This window comes from Hemiscyllium ocellatum, chromosome 8 (assembly GCF_020745735.1).
Source record: "Hemiscyllium ocellatum isolate sHemOce1 chromosome 8, sHemOce1.pat.X.cur, whole genome shotgun sequence".
Classification (NCBI taxonomy): domain Eukaryota; kingdom Metazoa; phylum Chordata; class Chondrichthyes; order Orectolobiformes; family Hemiscylliidae; genus Hemiscyllium; species Hemiscyllium ocellatum.
In genome coordinates this window covers 68106353-68124690 of record NC_083408.1, presented here as the reverse complement: position 1 = coordinate 68124690, position 18338 = coordinate 68106353, and the positions used below count along the sequence as shown (strand labels likewise).

Below are 18338 nucleotides of genomic sequence, written 5' to 3'. Positions count from 1 at the left end.
CCCCTACCCTCCTCTCCCTGATCTCTCCACTCTTCAGGCTCTCTGTCTGGATTCCTGATGAAGGGCTTTTGCCCAAAATGTCAATTTTACTACTCCTCAAATGCTTTTCCAGCACCACTCTAATCTAAAGTCTAGTGAGCTGATCAGTCAGCTTAACCTTCATGGTGGAGAAACTGTGAAACAAAAGATTAGTTGGCATTCAAGACTTGGGTGAACAAATGAAAGCTAGCAAAAAATTTTTTTGAGCAAATCCTGTTTGATTAATTGGTTATTGAAGTAAACCTATATAAAATAGCTGATGCATATTATGAAATTTCAGTTTTTCCATCTTGTCTATTGAAGTGCAATTTGATTAAAAGTGACAATTTTATTGATTGAAACTTCTCCCTCAGCAAATTATCTTTTAAGACACACAGCAGATTAGTGTTGGAAACTAATTTATGTTTGAAATAATGATCTGTACTTGCAGCAGCATGGAAAGTAAGTTTACAGAACTCAATCTAATGAAGAATGAGAAATTTAGTGACATCTTTATAAAGGCATAAACAAATCAGAATCCCTAGTGTGAAAACAGGCCTTTCTGTTGCCCCTTATTCAGACAAGAATTGCCATCTTAAAGCTACATGAAGAAAGAGACCTTGCAGTGTACACACAATTATAAAGTTGGAAGAACAAGTGCAGAAGGCTATTGTGATATGTATAGGATTTGTGGCTTTACTAACAGGCAAATCAATATAAAAAAAGAAATTATGTTTAAACTTCAAAGTATACTGCTTTGGTCCAACCTGAAGTATAAAGGATGGTAAGGATATAAAATGCAGAGGAAACTTACTGGAAGGAAATATAGAAGGTGCAGGAATATTTAACAGGAAGCCAAAATTTGAAGAGTTTTGACAAACCAAATGAGGAAAAACTTACAGAAATGTAACTTTGCTAATTTTAAGATATTTGGCTGGTGAGGGGGTGTAGCAATGACTGGACCAATAGGCCTTCTGTTTGGTAACACTTCAGGTCTGTGATAAACCAAAGCTGGTGTTTGTTAGTGTGCACATCAGGCTAACTTAACTGCAAAATCAAGTAAAACAGTCAGAGGTAACCTGACTGACTGATTTTATAGTGAACTTGAAAGTACAATTACATACTGCACACTAAACTCTTCTGCCTGCTAGTTTAGTGTACTTGAAGGGAAGGCCTGGCTTATCGAGCTCAAGATTAATAAGTGATTGAGAGTCAATTTATTGAGACTTACTTTTCTATAAAAGTGTAATACTTCTATCAAAAAGTGCTCTTGATGATTTTTCACTCAACAATTAAATGTTTCAAACAGATTGACTTGCACAGAAGATAGTTCCATCATACCCAACAATCTCATCAGTTGCAGCTTTGTGGTTTTTGCTTTGGAGCTATACAATAGTTTTTTTTAGGCACTATTCAAAGTGTCGTTTCCACACCTTTTCATTTTATTAGAAGTTTGTGATCCTATGCAGCAAATCAGCGATGTCCATAATATTGTTTCCACCACGACGTAACAGAAGCTGCTGCAGAAGAGATCATACCACCCGTACTGTTGCTATTGCTGAGTGGCTGAGATACTAGCATGGCTTGACTTTGTAGTACTTCTATGGGCTGAGAAGGGATATCATAAAATTTAGGACTAGGTACAGTCTCCCAATCTGTTCCCAAATCAGTTTCTTCATCAGTTATATATTCATCACCACTTTCATCTGTCTGAGCAGCAATACTTGGGTCTACTAGCTCCATGGAATCTTCAAGATCAGCACTGATTTCAAAAGGCCCAGATCTAAGTTCAAAAAACATTATAGTTTAGACATATACAATACTGGGGCATTCTCCCCCCACAGGACTGTTGTAAATTACCAGATTTCAAAGCACAAGTTGTAATTCTGATCAAAATACTCAATTCATACAGGCGTGGTATGAAAGGGTTAACTGGAGTTTTGCAAACAAATGGCAGGTAAGGGTACAATGCAGATGACAAATTGGTATAGTGGACAGTGAAAAGTTATAAGATCTTTATTTATGTGCTGAGGAGTGGTAGATGGAGTTTATTTTGGATAAGTGAGAGATATTAGCAAAATGCAATACAAACAAGCAGAGGGTTTCTACAGAACTACTCAATACCCTACCTTAAATTGTATAACAGACAATTATGAAGATGGCTATATCAGACTACAAAAAGGATCCTGATCAGATGGGCTGAAGATTAGTACACTGTTTAATTCAGACAAATGTGATGCATTTTATTTTAGTAAGGCAGAGCAGGGTAGGACATATACACTTAAGGGTAAGGTCCTGGGGTGTGTTGCTGAACAAAGAGACCTTAGAATGGAGGTTCATAATGCCTTAAAAGGAATAGTGGGAAGAGTGTAATTAACAGGCAGGAGGCTAGAAGAATACAACAAGCCAGGCAACATATGGTAGTGGAGAAGTTGACATTTGGGTGTAACCCTTCTGGACTGGGGGTGGGTGTAGGGAGAGCTGCAGATAAAAAGGAGTCGTGGGAGCAGGGTGATGAAGTGGGATAGGTGAAGACAGGTACAGGATATGACTTGGTTGGTCAATGGGTGGAATGAAACTGTTAGTGGCAGGGAGGAGTGGATTGGATGTGGAAGGACTGGAGGGAGTCGGAATGGGAAGGGAGGTTATTTGAAAATTAGCAAACTCAAATGTTGAGTCCTCCGGGCTGTAGGTTGCCCAGGCGGAAGATGAGGTGGGCTGTCTGTAATTTGTACTGTGGCTTGTTGTGGTAATGGAGGCGGCCAAGGATGGTCACGTCAAAGAAAACGGCTGAGGAACAGAAATGAGTAGTGACTGGAGGTTCGGTCAGCCCCTGCGGATCCGGCTATGATGCTCAGCAAAACGTTCCCTTTCTTAGTACCTATAGAAACTTTTGCTAAACGTTTACATTTGGGGGAACTGTTAGAGAAGACCACATCGTGAACACCTGATGCAGTAACAATGTGGTAAGGTTTGATGTAGGGTAATGAAGGCAATGTTTAGTACGTGTGCCTTTACTGGGTAGTACACTGAGCATAGAAGTTGGGATGTCATGTTGCAGGACATTGCAAAAATGGCTTAATCAATAATGCTTTCAATTGTAGTATCCCTGCTGCAAGAAAGATGTAGTTAAACTTGAAAGGGTGCAGAAAAGATTTACAAGTGATGTTAAAATGAAAACAGTAATTGCTGGAAAAGCTCAACAGGTCTAGCAGCACCTGTGGAGAGAAATCAGAGTTGATATTTCAAGTCCAGTAATCCTTCGCCAGAACAGTTCTGGAGAAAGATTGATAAAAATCACAAGGGGCAGGGATAGGATGAATAGCCAAGGCCTTTTTTCACAAGGTAAGAGTCCAAAACTAGGGAGCATAGGTTTAAGGTGAGAGGGGAAAGCTAGAAAAGGGACCGAAGAGGCAATTTTTTTTCCAGCAGAGGGCAGTGCATGTAGGCAGTGAGTTGCCAGGGGGAGTCGCCTGGTATAATTACAACATTTTAAAAAGGTTACATTAATAGGAAGGGTTTCAAGGGATATGGGCCAAATGGGACTAGATTAATTTAGGACATCTGGTGGGCATGGACAATTAGACTGAAGGATCTGTCTCAGTGTTGTGTAATTTTGACTCTACAAACTGTATCAATCCTGCCCTGGTTTTTAAGAAAAAATAAATCAGAAAGCAGCATTGTAATGAGGTAAACTACTCAAGGCTTAGCTATTTGTTTCAAAACTTAGTTTAAGATTCAACTTACCTGCCCAGGCTTTTATTTTCAGGACTAACCAAATGCATAATATTTCGGAGTGTGTGCAAGGGATGCAACTGCTCAGGGTTAACGTGCTGTATGATAAGGAAATATTACAAAACATCAATATTAAATTAAGCTGGTGGGAGCTCTTAGAATTTCCTGTACACTACCACAGCACATTGTAAACAGGATTTCAAAAATTAACAACCCTATAGTAATTTTTCAGTTCTTTGTAATTCAGTCAAGCTACAATAGTTAGTCTTATTCAGTGTAAAGTTGGTAAAGCAGTATTTTAAACTTAATTTTGGAGGTATAATTTTTATATAACATCTAACATGGTACCTGTGAAAAACAGAGATGTAGGATGTTTGTGTTTAGCTTATTCACCGCTCGAATGAACTTCTTTCTGCTCATATTCTCTTCACAAAACTCACTGGAGAAGACAAATCATCTTTGTAATACAACACTTTTACAGTCCATTTTAGAAAACAATGTTAAACTTGAAATGAATGTTTTGAAAAAATGTTTTCCAAGTAGAAGAGCTAGTCCAAAATATTAGCACCACTTGCATTTCAAAGCTTGGCAATACTTTAGAATCAAATTTTAAAAAACAAATCAAATAACAGCTTTTTGGCAATAATTTAGCTTTGTTAACTGCAAAAAGAATGGTTAGTTATAGTAATTAGACTTGAGGTGGCAGACAGTTTAACATTTCACACTACAGATAAAAAGTTGAGAAAAATGATAAGAACCATTACAAGCTACTTCTGGCCTTCACTTCTCCTCAGCTATGGCTCTCTTCTGATGTAGTCAAAAGTGGAAGAGAAAGTTACATAAAAGCCTGGAACATATCCTACATAACAATACAGGAAGGAGGTCTGTGGAGCTCAGTTTCACAGCTGGATGTGGCTACTGCCACTTGGTCTTTCATAAGTTAAGAACCAGCTGCCATCTATATATAAAATTCAAACCATTTCCAGGAAATTGGAGGATGCTCGCATTGCTCCCCTGCACTTCTAATCACATTGTGTCATAGTATGAGTTACTTATTAATTACCTGCATAAATAATAAGCATGGAATGTCAGTATATGGGTGAACCAGCTCAAGTACAGGGTAAGCTATGAAGATTGGGAGAAGTTTGGATTAGTGAGCAAAGGAAGTAGTAGAGTAGGAGGTGATGTGTTTGTTCCCACCTTCTTAATCCTAAACTTCCATGCATAGCTCTCCTCGCGTGTTAGGCTGGAGATGGCATTTGAGGGGTTGGGATTGCTCACTATGCAGTTTATGCACAGTTACAACACTTTCATATCCTCCTCCTTTGTGTATCCTGATTGCTCATTTTCATATGCCTAAGATACTGACTTGAATTCTAACATTGAGCATATTCAAGCTATCCCACTTTAGGTTTTAGTCTTGGTCCAACTATGTATAAATTTTGGTTTAATTTGGACTAAAGTCAGTCAAAAGCTCTGCAAGATGTGTGTCCCGGTGTTCAAGATATGGATAAATTAATGCCAGAGTTCCTTTCCTTTAGAACAGTTATGATTTCATTCTCAGTAAAAACAATTTAACCCAGACACACAACGATATCAGAGGTTTATTTGGCTTGCTCACAAAATTACATCTGAAGCATTACATTCTCCATGCAAGAAAGGGAAAGACGAAGCTGATTACTAGATTCTTTTGCAATATGGTATTCATATGCAGGCAGGGTACTATGTGACAACAGAACAGACAGAAAAAGTACTGCAGTTGCTATTAATGTAAAATAAAAACAAAAGTCAGTTTTACATGGGAGGTTAGGTAGCATCTTCAGAGTTATGCTGTTAATGTTACAGGCCTGCTCAGCTAAAGAAAGTTTTTTAAAATGTTGGTATTAGGATGACAAGATTGCAGTGGCTGTAATGCTCCCACAGTCAGATAGCCTAGTCATAATCAGTGTTCAATTTCTTAAAAAAAAAGTCATTTAAGTATAATGATGGGGATTAGTGCTTGTTAAACCAAATTGCACATCTATTCACATGCAGGAGTGAGGAGAGATTATTTGGGGGGCGGGGGGGGGAAAGAAGAGAATCTGTAAATGAAATAAACATTTTATATTCTACACTGTCTGTCTGCTTGGTAGTACTGTATCTTGGACAGTCAATGACAGAAAATGAAACCACCTCTCTCTGCCCATTTCTGTGTCTGTCTCATTGTCTTTTATCTTCTGTCAAAAGGAAGTTTCTTTTACTATTTCTTTTTATTCATTAGGGGCGCACGGTGGCACAGTGGTTAGCACTGCTGCCTCACAGCGCCAGGGACCTGGGTTCAATTCCCGCCTCAGGCGACTGACTGTGTGGAGTTTGCATGTTCTCCCCGTGTCTGCGTGGGTTTCCTCCGGGTGCTCCGGTTTGCTCCCACAGTCCAAAGATGTGCGTGTCAGGTGAATTGGCCATGCTAAATTGCCCGTAGTGTTAGGTAAGGGGTAAATGTAGGGGTTATGGGTGGGTTGCGCTTCGGCGGGTCGGTGTGGACTTGTTGGGCCGAAGGGCCTGTTTCCACACTGTAAGTAATCTAATTGTGACTTTTTATTTTAAACGCCAAGGCATTTCTAACAATCTAACTGCTGTTGTACTAGTTTTACAATAATATAACACACAGTAAATGACTCCTAATCCAGTCAATGATTCTTAACCCAGTCAAGAGTTAAAAATGCATGCTTAAGCGTTGCCACAGTTATGGCTTAATTTTAGGATACTTGCCTGTTGCAAAGTCTTTTTGGAAGATTTACATCAAGAATGTGAGACAGTATATTTGCTAGCTGTGTGGCATAGCACAGTGCTGCACTGATGGTATAGGCAGGATTACTTTGCTCCATATCTGTATATAAACAATACAGGCAAAGGTATACATTGAAAAAAGATCTACAAAGATCAACTTCAAAATCTTGAATATCACAACAATGAAAATGCTGTATTTTTATGTCTTTAACATTGTAAAATGTCCCACAGGACTTTAAGAACAGAACCAGACAGCATTTATACAATGCCTTCAAATGTAGTAAAATATCCCAAGGGAATTCAACAGCAGAGTTATCAAACAGTACATGAATAAAACCATGATCAAAACTGATGTTAGAAATGAAAGTGCCTGAAAATGAGCATTTGATGAAAAAGGTCAGAAATTTCTGTGACAAGAAATCAGACACTTTATACTGAGCAAACTGACTGTAATAAGGGGACAAATAATTATAGAACTTTTTATGGCTGGCAGGAAAGGGCAATTATTTCTAGTTCACTTCATCAAATATTTGGATATCCTTACCAGGTAGGCAAGATAATTGTTTTTGTTTAAGTCTAAACCACAGATTTTAGGTTGAAACTGCAAACTTTGTGAATTTTACAACCGGAATATAAACTTGCATTACAAACTGTTGAAACAATAAAAGAGCATTTTCATCTGATCGATAAAAGATAACTTCTAGTCAAATTGCTCAAAAATATTTTCAGTGTACTTTTACTTGGAAGACAAAAATATTATGAATAACTTCCTGTGAAAGGACAATGTACCAAAATTATGCACATATTTGCATATGACCACATTACTGAGGCAACCATTTAATGACTACTGCAGTTAAGAGAGACAGGCAGTGGGGTTGGGTGGTTACAACCAGGGATGGCCAGTACAGAAACAGAGACAGGGCAGAGAGCAATAAACACAAACAGCATACTATTTCTCTTCCTTGTTAAATCCTCCCCAGTTCTAGTACTGGAGTTGTAACTATACACCTTCAATACTGCACTCAAATTTTCCTGCACCTGATTAACATCACTGGTGACTTATCACAGTTATTATTAAAAGTGAAAGGAGTAGATCAGTGCCCTGCAATTCCCTGGGAGCAGTTCACACTGCAGACTTGACTGCAGCCAGAAACAGACTCAAGAGGCAGAATGGCAGCAGTCAATTCAGAAACAAAATGAATGGTACTGCAGGCTTTATTTTTGGAGGAGATTTTCAGGTGTCTGATACTATTTCCTCCATACTGGAGTGTCCAAGGGCAGACAAAGGTCAGGTAAAAAAGTTATTCAAAAGTCAGACTTCTGTTAAATGGAAACTCTGTCCCTCCACGGAATACCTTAAAAAAGGAGAGAGGGGTGGCAGCATGGAGACAAATTTCAGAGATGAAGGGATAAGCAGCTGAAGGTGGTTTGAAATCCAGGATCAAATAAAGTCAGGTGTAAAGACCAGACCACAAAAACGTCAGAAGGTTGTAGGTCGGAGAAGAATACAAAGAAAAGGGGGAGATTGTGTTAATTTTTGAATACTCTGTAGGTTCCAGATGTTTGGATTAAAACAAAGTATCAATATAACAAATTACTTTTGAAGCTATGAAGCAGTAATTTTTGTTTTAAGTGTTGCGTAAAAGTAACAACGTTTTTGAGAATTAATGTTGCAACAATTATTCATATCTATTCTTAGCATCAAAACTTGACTTATGCCACACAAAGGCACAGATTTCTTCCCTTAAGTAATCTTGGAGGTGATTAATGAAGATTTACACATGGCCAGCAACACCTGGATAGGCATGAGTAACATAAGAATTAGAAAAGAAAATTACATAATTGCACTTATTTCTAGTTCAGTTAAACATGGAGAAAAACTTTCCAGTTGATATCATCAAATGCTCATTTAATGAGGAAGACAGCATTTTCTGTTGAAAAAAAATAACAGAAAGCGAGATCATTTGAATTTTCCACAGCATGTGTTGACCATTCCCGGTTTGATGGAGGTTACATTCTCTCAAAGAAAATGCAGCCGAGAAGAAGAGGAGACACCTATGTCCTGATATTTCAATTTAATCTATTAACCATGTCGATACCCTCCAAAATGAGACCAGTGGTCGAGATAATGGACAAGTTGTGTCCTAATGCACATTTAGCTTAAATTAGTTGAAAGTACTTTGTTAATGATACTCTCAGAAGAATGATAGATTATTACTAATTCAGTGCATTGCCTGTAAAATTCTGCATTTCAAAGTTTGTTCTTTTGAACTTTTCATCACAGGCCTAAAAGAATGTTAACAATTTTCATACATGCGCAAGTCTTGCGGTTATTTCAATCTTACTTGAAGTTGTAATGCATAGGAAAATTGTTTTAAGAATTAATTCCTGAAATTTCAAGGAAACCAAAAAAAAATTATGAAAATATACTTCAAAAGGAATTTCAAAGAACGGGTTTATTATTAATTTATTGGAGCACGTGACCAAAGATTTTCTTACATTTCAAAGATAGATAACATTTCCAAGGTTTGAGAAGTTCAGACTATTCATTGATCAATTTAGAATTCAAAAACTGAAATAATCTAGTTAAACAACTTAGAACAAACCCAAAAATGTAAGTGCAACAATCTATGCAAACATTATACAAGATGGATTCCTTATTCTACTGGCACCAAATCTTTATAAACATTATTGGAAAAAGCACATCTTACATGAATAAATATTTTACAATGATGGCTACCCAATGTTGCAAATACATCAAAATGTTGTTTTAATGGTTAACTCTTGATTTCTGATTAGTTAGACTCCCTACAGTATGGAAACTGGAGCACCCGGAGGAAACTCATGCAAACACGGGGAGAACGTGCAAATACCACACAGAGTTGCCTGAGGCAGGAATCGAACACTGGTCTCTGGCGCTGTGAGGCAGCAGTGCTAACCACTTTGCCACCGTGCTGCACAAACAATTAGCCAAACAACGTGTTCAGTTCACTTCTAGTGACCATGTAACACTGATTACGTGGTCCTCTAAATGCAATGGGGATCTTTCCCTCCTTACGACCTTATGAACGCAGGGGATTTTGCCCAAATGATCTACCTTGGTCTTGTGGAACTGTTGGCTATCACTTCCTAGTTTTTTAGCACTGCCCGTGGCTATGCATTGCAATGGTGGCTCTGATTCTTCAATGCTGTTCCCACCAAATTCTGTTCCAATTCCTGGCAGCTACCCATCTCTCTCTCTACTAACTCTCTTGGAGGCTCCTCAAGCTCAGGGGTCCTGCCAGTTGGTCAGCGTTGCTCTTCCTCTTCTCTGACCAGCATCAGAAACTTCCTACTCTAGTGCTGTGGAAATCCTGATGCATGAACATGCTCATGAAGTTTAAACCTTTGCTGGGTAATTCCTCTGTGCTCTCCGACTCTCTGCAAAACCCCAGCTGGAGGCAAAGACTTTGGATGAAACTCTGCAGAACTCACCTGGGTAGTTATCCAGCAATTGTGAGATTATACCTGGATAATTCCATAACTGACTCCTCAACCTGATTACCTTTCCAAACCAGAACGGGACTACCTTCCAACCTGTCTAGTTCTCAATTCCTCCCAATCTGAATTAACTCTCCCAGCCACCTGACTGCCTTCCAAACTGGCTCAATTACCCCTGACCTCACACATCTACCCCAAATTAGGCAAAACTACTCCCTCCCCCAGCAATTAAATCTGCATACCCATACTAACTTGACTACATCTCTGGATTCACACCATTCATGTTGCCCTTTTGCTTTTACATCTACCCACTTATTTGCCTATTTACGTCACCTAGTGAATGGATTAGTGACTAACATTAAGGATGAACCTTTAAACATATAACAAGCTAGTGCTGTCCTCATACCCCCTGAATCTACCTCAGTCTGAGTTTCAGGGCAGCAGTAATAATTCAATAATAATAACATTTAGGATTATGTCAACTGACAGTTATTGAAAATGCATGCTTTTTCTAACTTTATTTGCTAACTCAGTTTTCAATCAATTTTTAAATGTCAGGCAATTTCAACAACATGGTGGCTAAACGATTCCGCAGACCTTAGTCACCCTTTACAAGTCTTACATGGATTGTTAAAATTTCTAACTTGCAGATACAAAGTAAGGCTCCTGTTTCAGCAAAATTGAGACTGTTTAACTCCATGCTTAACTCAATAACTACTTGATTTGAGCTCCTCTCTGTAAAAGGTTCCATCATACACCATTCCTCAAAACTCAGAAACACAAGTTCTGTTGGAAATGGTCAGGAGACTTCTGAATCTGGGATCTCAGCACCACAACTGTGGAGTCTCATGACTCCCATCTATTCTCAGCCTATGAATCTAGGAGCTACAACTGTGTCAGAACGACCATACATTTCACTGTCTTTGGGTGGAACCTTCCCAGGTTCAGAGGCATAGAGCTGTACAGCATGGAAACAGACCTTTTGGTCCAACTCATCCATGTTAACCAAATGTCCTAAATTAATCTAGTCCAATTTATCAGATTGGGGACCATAACTCTCCAAACTCTAGAGATAACAAATGCTGGAATCGGTGGATCAGACAGCTTCTCTCCATGGATGCCGTCCGACCCAGTCATCTCTGGCCTTGGTTGTTTTCAGAAGACTCAGTAATTTGCTCCGTCTAAACCCTTCCCATTCATATACTCATCCAGATATCTTTAAAATGTTGCAATTGTACCAGCCTCTACTTCCTCTGGCAGCTCATTCCATACATACACCATCCTCTGTGTGAAAGTTGCTCCTTAAACTTTCCTCTCTCACCTTAAACCTATGCCCTCTAGTTTTGGGCTCTGCTACCCTGACAAAAAGACTTTGGCTATTCACCCAATCTATATCCCTCATGATTTTGCAAACTTCTGCAATGTCACGCTTCAGTGTCCAATGCTCTTCGGAATAGTTCCAGCCTATTTATCTTCTCTTTATAGCTCAAACCCTCCACATTTCGCAACATTCTTGTAAATAGATTCTGAACCCGATAATTGCACACAGTATCCCAATGTCCTATACAGCCGCAACGTGACCTCCCAACTCCTACACGCAATGCTCCGACTAATAAAGGAAAGCATACCAAATACCTTCTTCACAATCCTGTCTACCTCCAACTCCACTTTCAAGTAACTAAGAACCTGCCTTCCAAGGTCTCTTTGCTTAGCAACATTTCCCCAGGAGCTTACCACACAAGTCTTGCCTTGATCTACCTTTCCAAATTCAGCACCTCACATATCTAAATTAAACTCCACCTGCCACTCCTCAGCCCAGTGGCCCATCTTATTAAAAACCTATTGTGCTTTGAGGTAACTTTGCTCATTATCAACTACACCACAATTTTGGTGTCAACTGCAAATTTACTAACCATACCTGCTATGTTCACATCTAAATAATTTATATGAATGACAAAAAGGAGTGACCCAGCACTGATCCTTGTGGCACGCCACTGGGAACAGTCCTCCAGTCTGAAAAGCCACCCTCCTCCACCACCCTGTCGCATTTCTTCGAGCCATCTCTGTATCCCATAGCTATTTCTCCCTTGATTTCATGTGGTCTGACCTTGCTAATGAGTCCAGTGTGTGAAAACTTGTTAAATGTCTTAAGTTATTGAGTGAGATTCATGGTGCCTCGCCCACCATCACCTGCAGTGACATTTCTAATGAATCTTCCACTCTTCCGAATTAATTGTGTAACCAAGCTCTTTGATGCCTTCTCATTCAATTGTGAGACATGTGGAAATGCTCACCCCTTTGGCCTCCTTCTAGTGCTTATGCCACTGTCGCCATATTTAAAGCCAAGTTGCACAGCACATCAGATGTTGTTGCTAGCTTGCAACCCTTCACTTACTGGTGATCCACTATTGTATTTGAAGACACGGCCCAGAAAGCAATGTCACTTCAGGACAGGGACATTGAGCTGTTGGTGGTTGGAAAGGAGAGTCATTTCTTTTCTTGGATAGGAAGCAACAACAAAACACAGCCAGCCTGAATACAAACAATAGGCCAGGTCACTATGTCTCAAAAAGGAACACACTGCAGTGCAGGATGTGGTCAGTGGTCTTCTGCACTCTACCAAGATATATGCCATCAATCTCTGCTACCCTTCACTCACAGGGTACCACTCACTAACTCTGCCATTTCACACATCTCTCACCGAAACTCATGAACTACAGCATTTTATTCATGATGTGCATCCAATGGCTCCCACCCACCTCATCCTCCCAAACCAGTAAATATTCTCACCCTTTGCAATTCTTTCTTACTTATTGCAAACATCTCACTACCACTCCTGCATCTCCATGATCATAAACTTTATTTCAATGCACTTCCAACATAGCTCAATCCTCCTTCAGTTTCACTGTTCAAGAACAACAAGACCCATGGATAGGTGAATAGCCATGGTCTTTTACACAGGGTAGAGGAGTCCAAAACTAGAGGGCATAGTTTAAAAGGTGAGAGGGGAAGATTTTTAAAAAAGAAAGGGACTTGAAGGGAAACTTTCAAATGCAGAGATGTATGGAAAAAGCTGCCAGAGCTGGAAGAGGCGGGTACAATTAAACCATTTAAAAAACAGCTCGATGGGTACATGAATAGGAAGGATTGAGGGGGAAATGGGCCAAATTATGGCAAATGGGACTATGAACAGTTTAGGATATCTTGCCAGCATGGACAGCCTGGACCAGAGTCTGTCTCCATGCTTTACAAGCCTATGACTCTATACATACATAACCTTTTCAGTACCTCTATTTCCATTCATACATTAAACATTTGAAATAAACATAATTTAGCACCCTGAAGTTTATTGTGAAAGTGAAAACGTTAGTGACTTTCCAAAATTGCTAAACAGACATCAAAATAGCTATTCAGTGAATAGAATGTGCAGCTTTAAATATACTCGGCATACATAAAAATCTCACCTGGTGCTTGTGCAGTCTTTTTTTCTTCCACCCAATTGTAATAAGCCGAATAATCTCCGTTGCTAGGCAAGTAGATCCAGCGGCCTACAATCCCTATATTGGTTTCTCCATTGTTGTCATCACAGATCCATCTACCAGAGAGATATGTAGTTCTCCTTGCCTCTGCCAGCTCACTCACTGTACTAGAAGTCATGCCACTGTCAGATTCAAATGTTGCATCTGCTGGATCCCTTGCAAAACGAAGAAAAAAAAACAGAACCATGTTATCTATATGAACTGAACATATTACAATCCTTAACTAATATTTGGATGACTGCGCTGTATCAGAAAAGGTGGAAGTTAAATGAAAATTCACAGGATATAAATATGTCAGCAAATCAGGAAAAAAGGACAATGCTAAGTACAATATATCTTCCTACAAAATAGAAAAGGTTTCGAAACACAAATTAACATTTTGTCCTAACAATCAACAACGCAATTTAGTAAATAGAGTTCCCATGCAATTTATTTAGATCAAATATTAAAATCACTGGCTAGCTTTAACAAGTTATTTCCAAAAATTCATAAACAATTAATCCAACATCTGTAGTATAATTGGCCCTACCAAATAGTCAATTTTACCCATGCAATCTTGGTTGGTACTTTGCTACATGGAGAGATATATATTAAAAAAAGTGGCATAGTTATCCAAAACCAAATTCAATCATATACCAATTAACAAGTACTGGGAATCAGCTGATTCTACTATGGTGTGAAGTTAAAATAGAGTGAAGAAAGAAAAAGTATTTTCTCCTCTGTACTCGGTTTAAAGTTAAAAATCACAACACAAGATTATAGTCCAACAGATTTAACTGGAAGCACACTAGCTTTCGGAGCACCGCTACAACCACCTGATGAAGGAGCAGTGCTCCGAAAGCTAGTGTGCTTCCAATTAACCTGTTGGACTATAACCTAGTGTTGTGTGATTTTTAAACTTGGTACACCCCAGTCCAACACCGGCATCTCCAAATAATGAGTACTCTGTTTAGACCTGCAGCCCTCCTGATTGAAGGGTACTTTGGCAAGCTGAAAAAGTAGTGTTCACCTTTAGGTTGTGAAATAATCTCGACCAAGCCACTTAAATAGTTACATATCCTCCTGGAAGCTGGAATTGGCTGCTACAGCACTTTTGTTAAATAAATATCATTTAAGATACATCTGGACAGATGCACGAGTAGGTGGGGAGCAGAGGGATACAAATGCTTAGAAATCGACCGACAGGTTTAGACAGTGCATTTGGATCGGCTCAGGCTTGGAGGACCAAAGGGCCTGTTTCTGGGCTGTAAATTTTCTTTGTTCTTTAATTCAAAATATTATCAAATTTATCACTTCATTGAATAAATTGCAGAAAACATGTGTCTTGATATCAAGTGTCAGGAAGTAAACATCTTTAAGTACTTTTTCTTTTAAAATGATCCATACCTCATTCCTGTTTTCACTTCTTGTAGTGGGAAAATCAGACGCGTCAGTTCAAGGACATGTTTCCAGCGGTTGCGGGCGAGGTGTTCTTGTCGATTCCAGAACTCAACATTTTTCTTCTCAACCAAATCACCAAGTTTACGGATGAGTCTCTGAATCTTGTCCTTTTTTTCCTGATGCCGTTGGGCCCGACGCTGTAACTTTTGGTTATCTTCCTGATTTTTACATACTAATTCCTTCTCTAAATGTAGCAACAAATTTAGAAGTTAGTAGCACTACTTTCTTTGTCATCTTCCAAAGATTAAATTTCAATAATTGTTTGCAATCTTCCAGTTACACCTCCAGACCTTGGCCAATGTGGCTTTCAACCACATGTGCCAAAGCAACCCAGGTTACTTTCTTTCCAATTTGCTTCCCTCATTCAAGGCTGACATCTGATCAGAGTTCCTTTAGAACAGGCTTCTTTTGAAACTTGGAAAAGAAATGAAATTTCTGATGTCCGTATAGCAAAATAATGCGCTGATCTTTTTCAGGATTTTTTTCTCCAAGCTTAAAGAGTATGTATGACATAACTGTTTAATTATCCCATGTATAACAAAAGGAAATATTGACCATTATAACATCTCCTTGTTATTGTTTTCCCATTATAAATAGAATATTCAAGAGTCTGGCAGAAAGCACCTGTTTACAATGTTTCCTTTTGTACCAATTGTCACGCTTACATCGTATACCCATGAATACAGGATGATGATGGGCATTTTAACTTTTTAAAATGCAGCAAGAAATATGGACAATTTTCACTTGTCCCATGATGGCATCCAGAGAGGCAAGTGACTTTGCACTTTCTGTATATACAGTTTAATGAAAAATCATTAAAATCTAAAATGTCAACATGGAGCATTTGATTTCACCAATACCACCACCTACAGATGCTCAGTCACAATCACAAATGATAACACATCTCCCATTACCTTAAAAAAAAGAGGGAGGGAGAAACTTCAGGCCTGTCGCATTTTCACCTTAACATGGCCAAATAGTTTTTTTTTTATTATTATGTAGGTGTCATTGGATGAGTTAGCATTTATTGTCCATAACTTATTGCCCTAAAGCTGAGTGACTTGCTAGGCAATTTCAGATGCCAGTTAAGAGAGTCAACCACATTGCTCTTGGTCTAGAGTAACAGATTTCCTTCTGCAAAATAAAGGACATTTATGAACCAGATGGGTTTTAACAATATTCTGCCATGGTCACTAATAGAATAGTTTTAATGTCAGATTTTTTTTTTAAAAACGGATTTCAAATTTCACTACTTTCTATGGTGAGATACAAATACATGTCCCAAATATTAGGTACTCTGAATTAAGAGTCTAGTGACATTGCCACAGCACAGCCTCAACTATAACTTGGCAAAATCTTTTAGGCACACCTTTGCTAGACAAAGAGCAGGAAAGTCTCTTGGTCAGTCATGCTTGAGGCTGAGTGGCAACACAATGCGGACTTCTTTTAGGAAACTTTAGCACACAAAATAAACACAAGATTTGTTTTATTTGGAATGTAATTTCCTTCAAGTAAATCAAAGTAGCCAGTAAAATTTTTGAAAATTAAGTGGATTATTTAAATTGAGCTATGTTAAATTCTGATATTGTTGAAAATGTAAAAAAGGAGGAACATTTAAAAAGAATAGAAAATTCAAAGCAATATTCAAAAAAGTACTCAGCACTCAAAGAAGGTTATTTGATTAATTAATATTCCAGAACAAAGCGAAAGCTTGTTAAGACTTTAGAATATAGCTAAGGGCAGACGTCAAAAATCAAGCAAACCAGCTTTTTCCTGTTTCTTAAATGTCTTCTGCTCTTATTTTATCTTAAACTCCCTCTAATTGTTTTTCCCAGCAGGCTGTTATCTTTTCATTTCCAAAATACATATCAACTTTAAGTCTCATGTAATACATTTCTTCACACAATCCTTCAAGGACTCCCAATTTCATTTCCATAACAGTTATCACTGCTCTTAATAGATATTAAATGCCATAGACTTTATGGATCTGGGCACAGTAGCATCTGCTCCATCCCCTCCATCCTCCCCCACCCCAGTCAGTATTCAAACTCCACACTGCCCCTTCTATTGTTCAGACTCAAAAGAATGTGCACATTCCTACAGACTACATCCATAAGATTTCAACATGTCTCCTACAAACCAAAAAGTGTCATTTTCTTATGGATTGTGGAACTAAGTCATAAAATTCAGTACCTAAATAAACAGAACTAGAGGATTTCAGAGCTTGGGTTGGTACAATACTCTAAACCATGGAGACAAAAGCATGAGGTCAAATGAGGTAAAGAAAATTATTAAATACATTCAAAAATGGTACGGAATAGGACAAATAATGCAATGGAAAAAGATGGGCAGTGCAGCAGCCTAAGTAGACAAATAAATTAGAAGTTCTTAGTTCATCACATGCCATGGAACTGAATTCCATGAATCTGATAGTTTGTCAGGAGTATCTCAGTAGATCAACATGGATCAAAATGTCAGGCTAAAAACAGTTGTATTTTCTGCATTTACAAATTAAACCTCTTCCTGTCATTAGTTAATTTATTATTCAAAGCTGCTGATCTACTTGTTGGGGTATTGCTTAACTATCAGTAGCAAGCTGCTCCTGCTGTTTAGCATGCATTTTTGTGTTGGACTTTCCAAGAGTTGGCTCATTTTTAGATACACCTGGTATTGCTCTGACTATTGTCTTCTACAGCTGCAAATGTGTTGCTGGAAAAGTGCAGCAGGTCAGGCAGCATCCAAGGAACAGGAAATTCGACATTTCGGGCATAAGCCCTTCATCAACAATTCCTGATGAAGGGCTTATGCCCGAAATGTCGAATTTCCTGTTCCTTGGATGCTGCCTGACCTGCTGCACTTTTCCAGCAACACATTTGCAGCTCTGATCTCCAGCATCTGCAGACCTCACTTTCTCTATTGTCTTCTACAATCAGAATTTAGCTGCTACCCCAACTGGATGGTAACGGATATGCCAGGCAAATAGGTTATGGATGCTGGTTTAATGTAGTTTTTTTTAAGATTAGATTAGACTTACAGTGTGGAAACAGGCCCTTCGGCCCAACAAGTCCACACCGACCCGCCGAAGCGCAACCCACCCATACCCCTACATTTACCCCTTACCTAACACTACGGGCAATTTAGCTTGGCCAATTCACCTGACCCGCACATCTTTGGACTGTGGGAGGAAACCGGAGCACCCGGAGGAAACCCACGCAGACACGGGGAGAACGTGCAAACTCCACACAGTCAGTCGCCTGAGTCGGGAATTGAACCCGGGTCTACAGGCGCTGTGAGGCAGCAGTGCTAACCACTGTGCCACCGTGCCGCCCACTGCCACCGTGCCGCCCATGCTGCTGA

The 18338-nt window shown here is 39.0% G+C and overlaps 1 protein-coding gene across 1 annotated transcript in view; it reads right to left on the bottom strand.

Annotated features, from left to right (window-relative positions):
• Positions 1–418: 418 nt before the first annotated feature.
• atg14 (autophagy related 14) overlaps positions 419–18338 on the bottom strand; it is a 30880-nt gene continuing 12960 nt past the window's right edge. The window contains exons 5-10 of the mRNA XM_060828429.1: positions 14928–15165; positions 13467–13696; positions 6505–6622; positions 4102–4192; positions 3766–3851; positions 419–1801 (exon numbers count right to left, since the gene is read on the bottom strand). Of these exons, the coding sequence (XP_060684412.1) occupies positions 1492–1801; positions 3766–3851; positions 4102–4192; positions 6505–6622; positions 13467–13696; positions 14928–15165 (1073 nt within the window). The 3' untranslated portion in view covers positions 419–1491. The remainder of the gene's footprint in view (positions 1802–3765; positions 3852–4101; positions 4193–6504; positions 6623–13466; positions 13697–14927; positions 15166–18338) is intronic.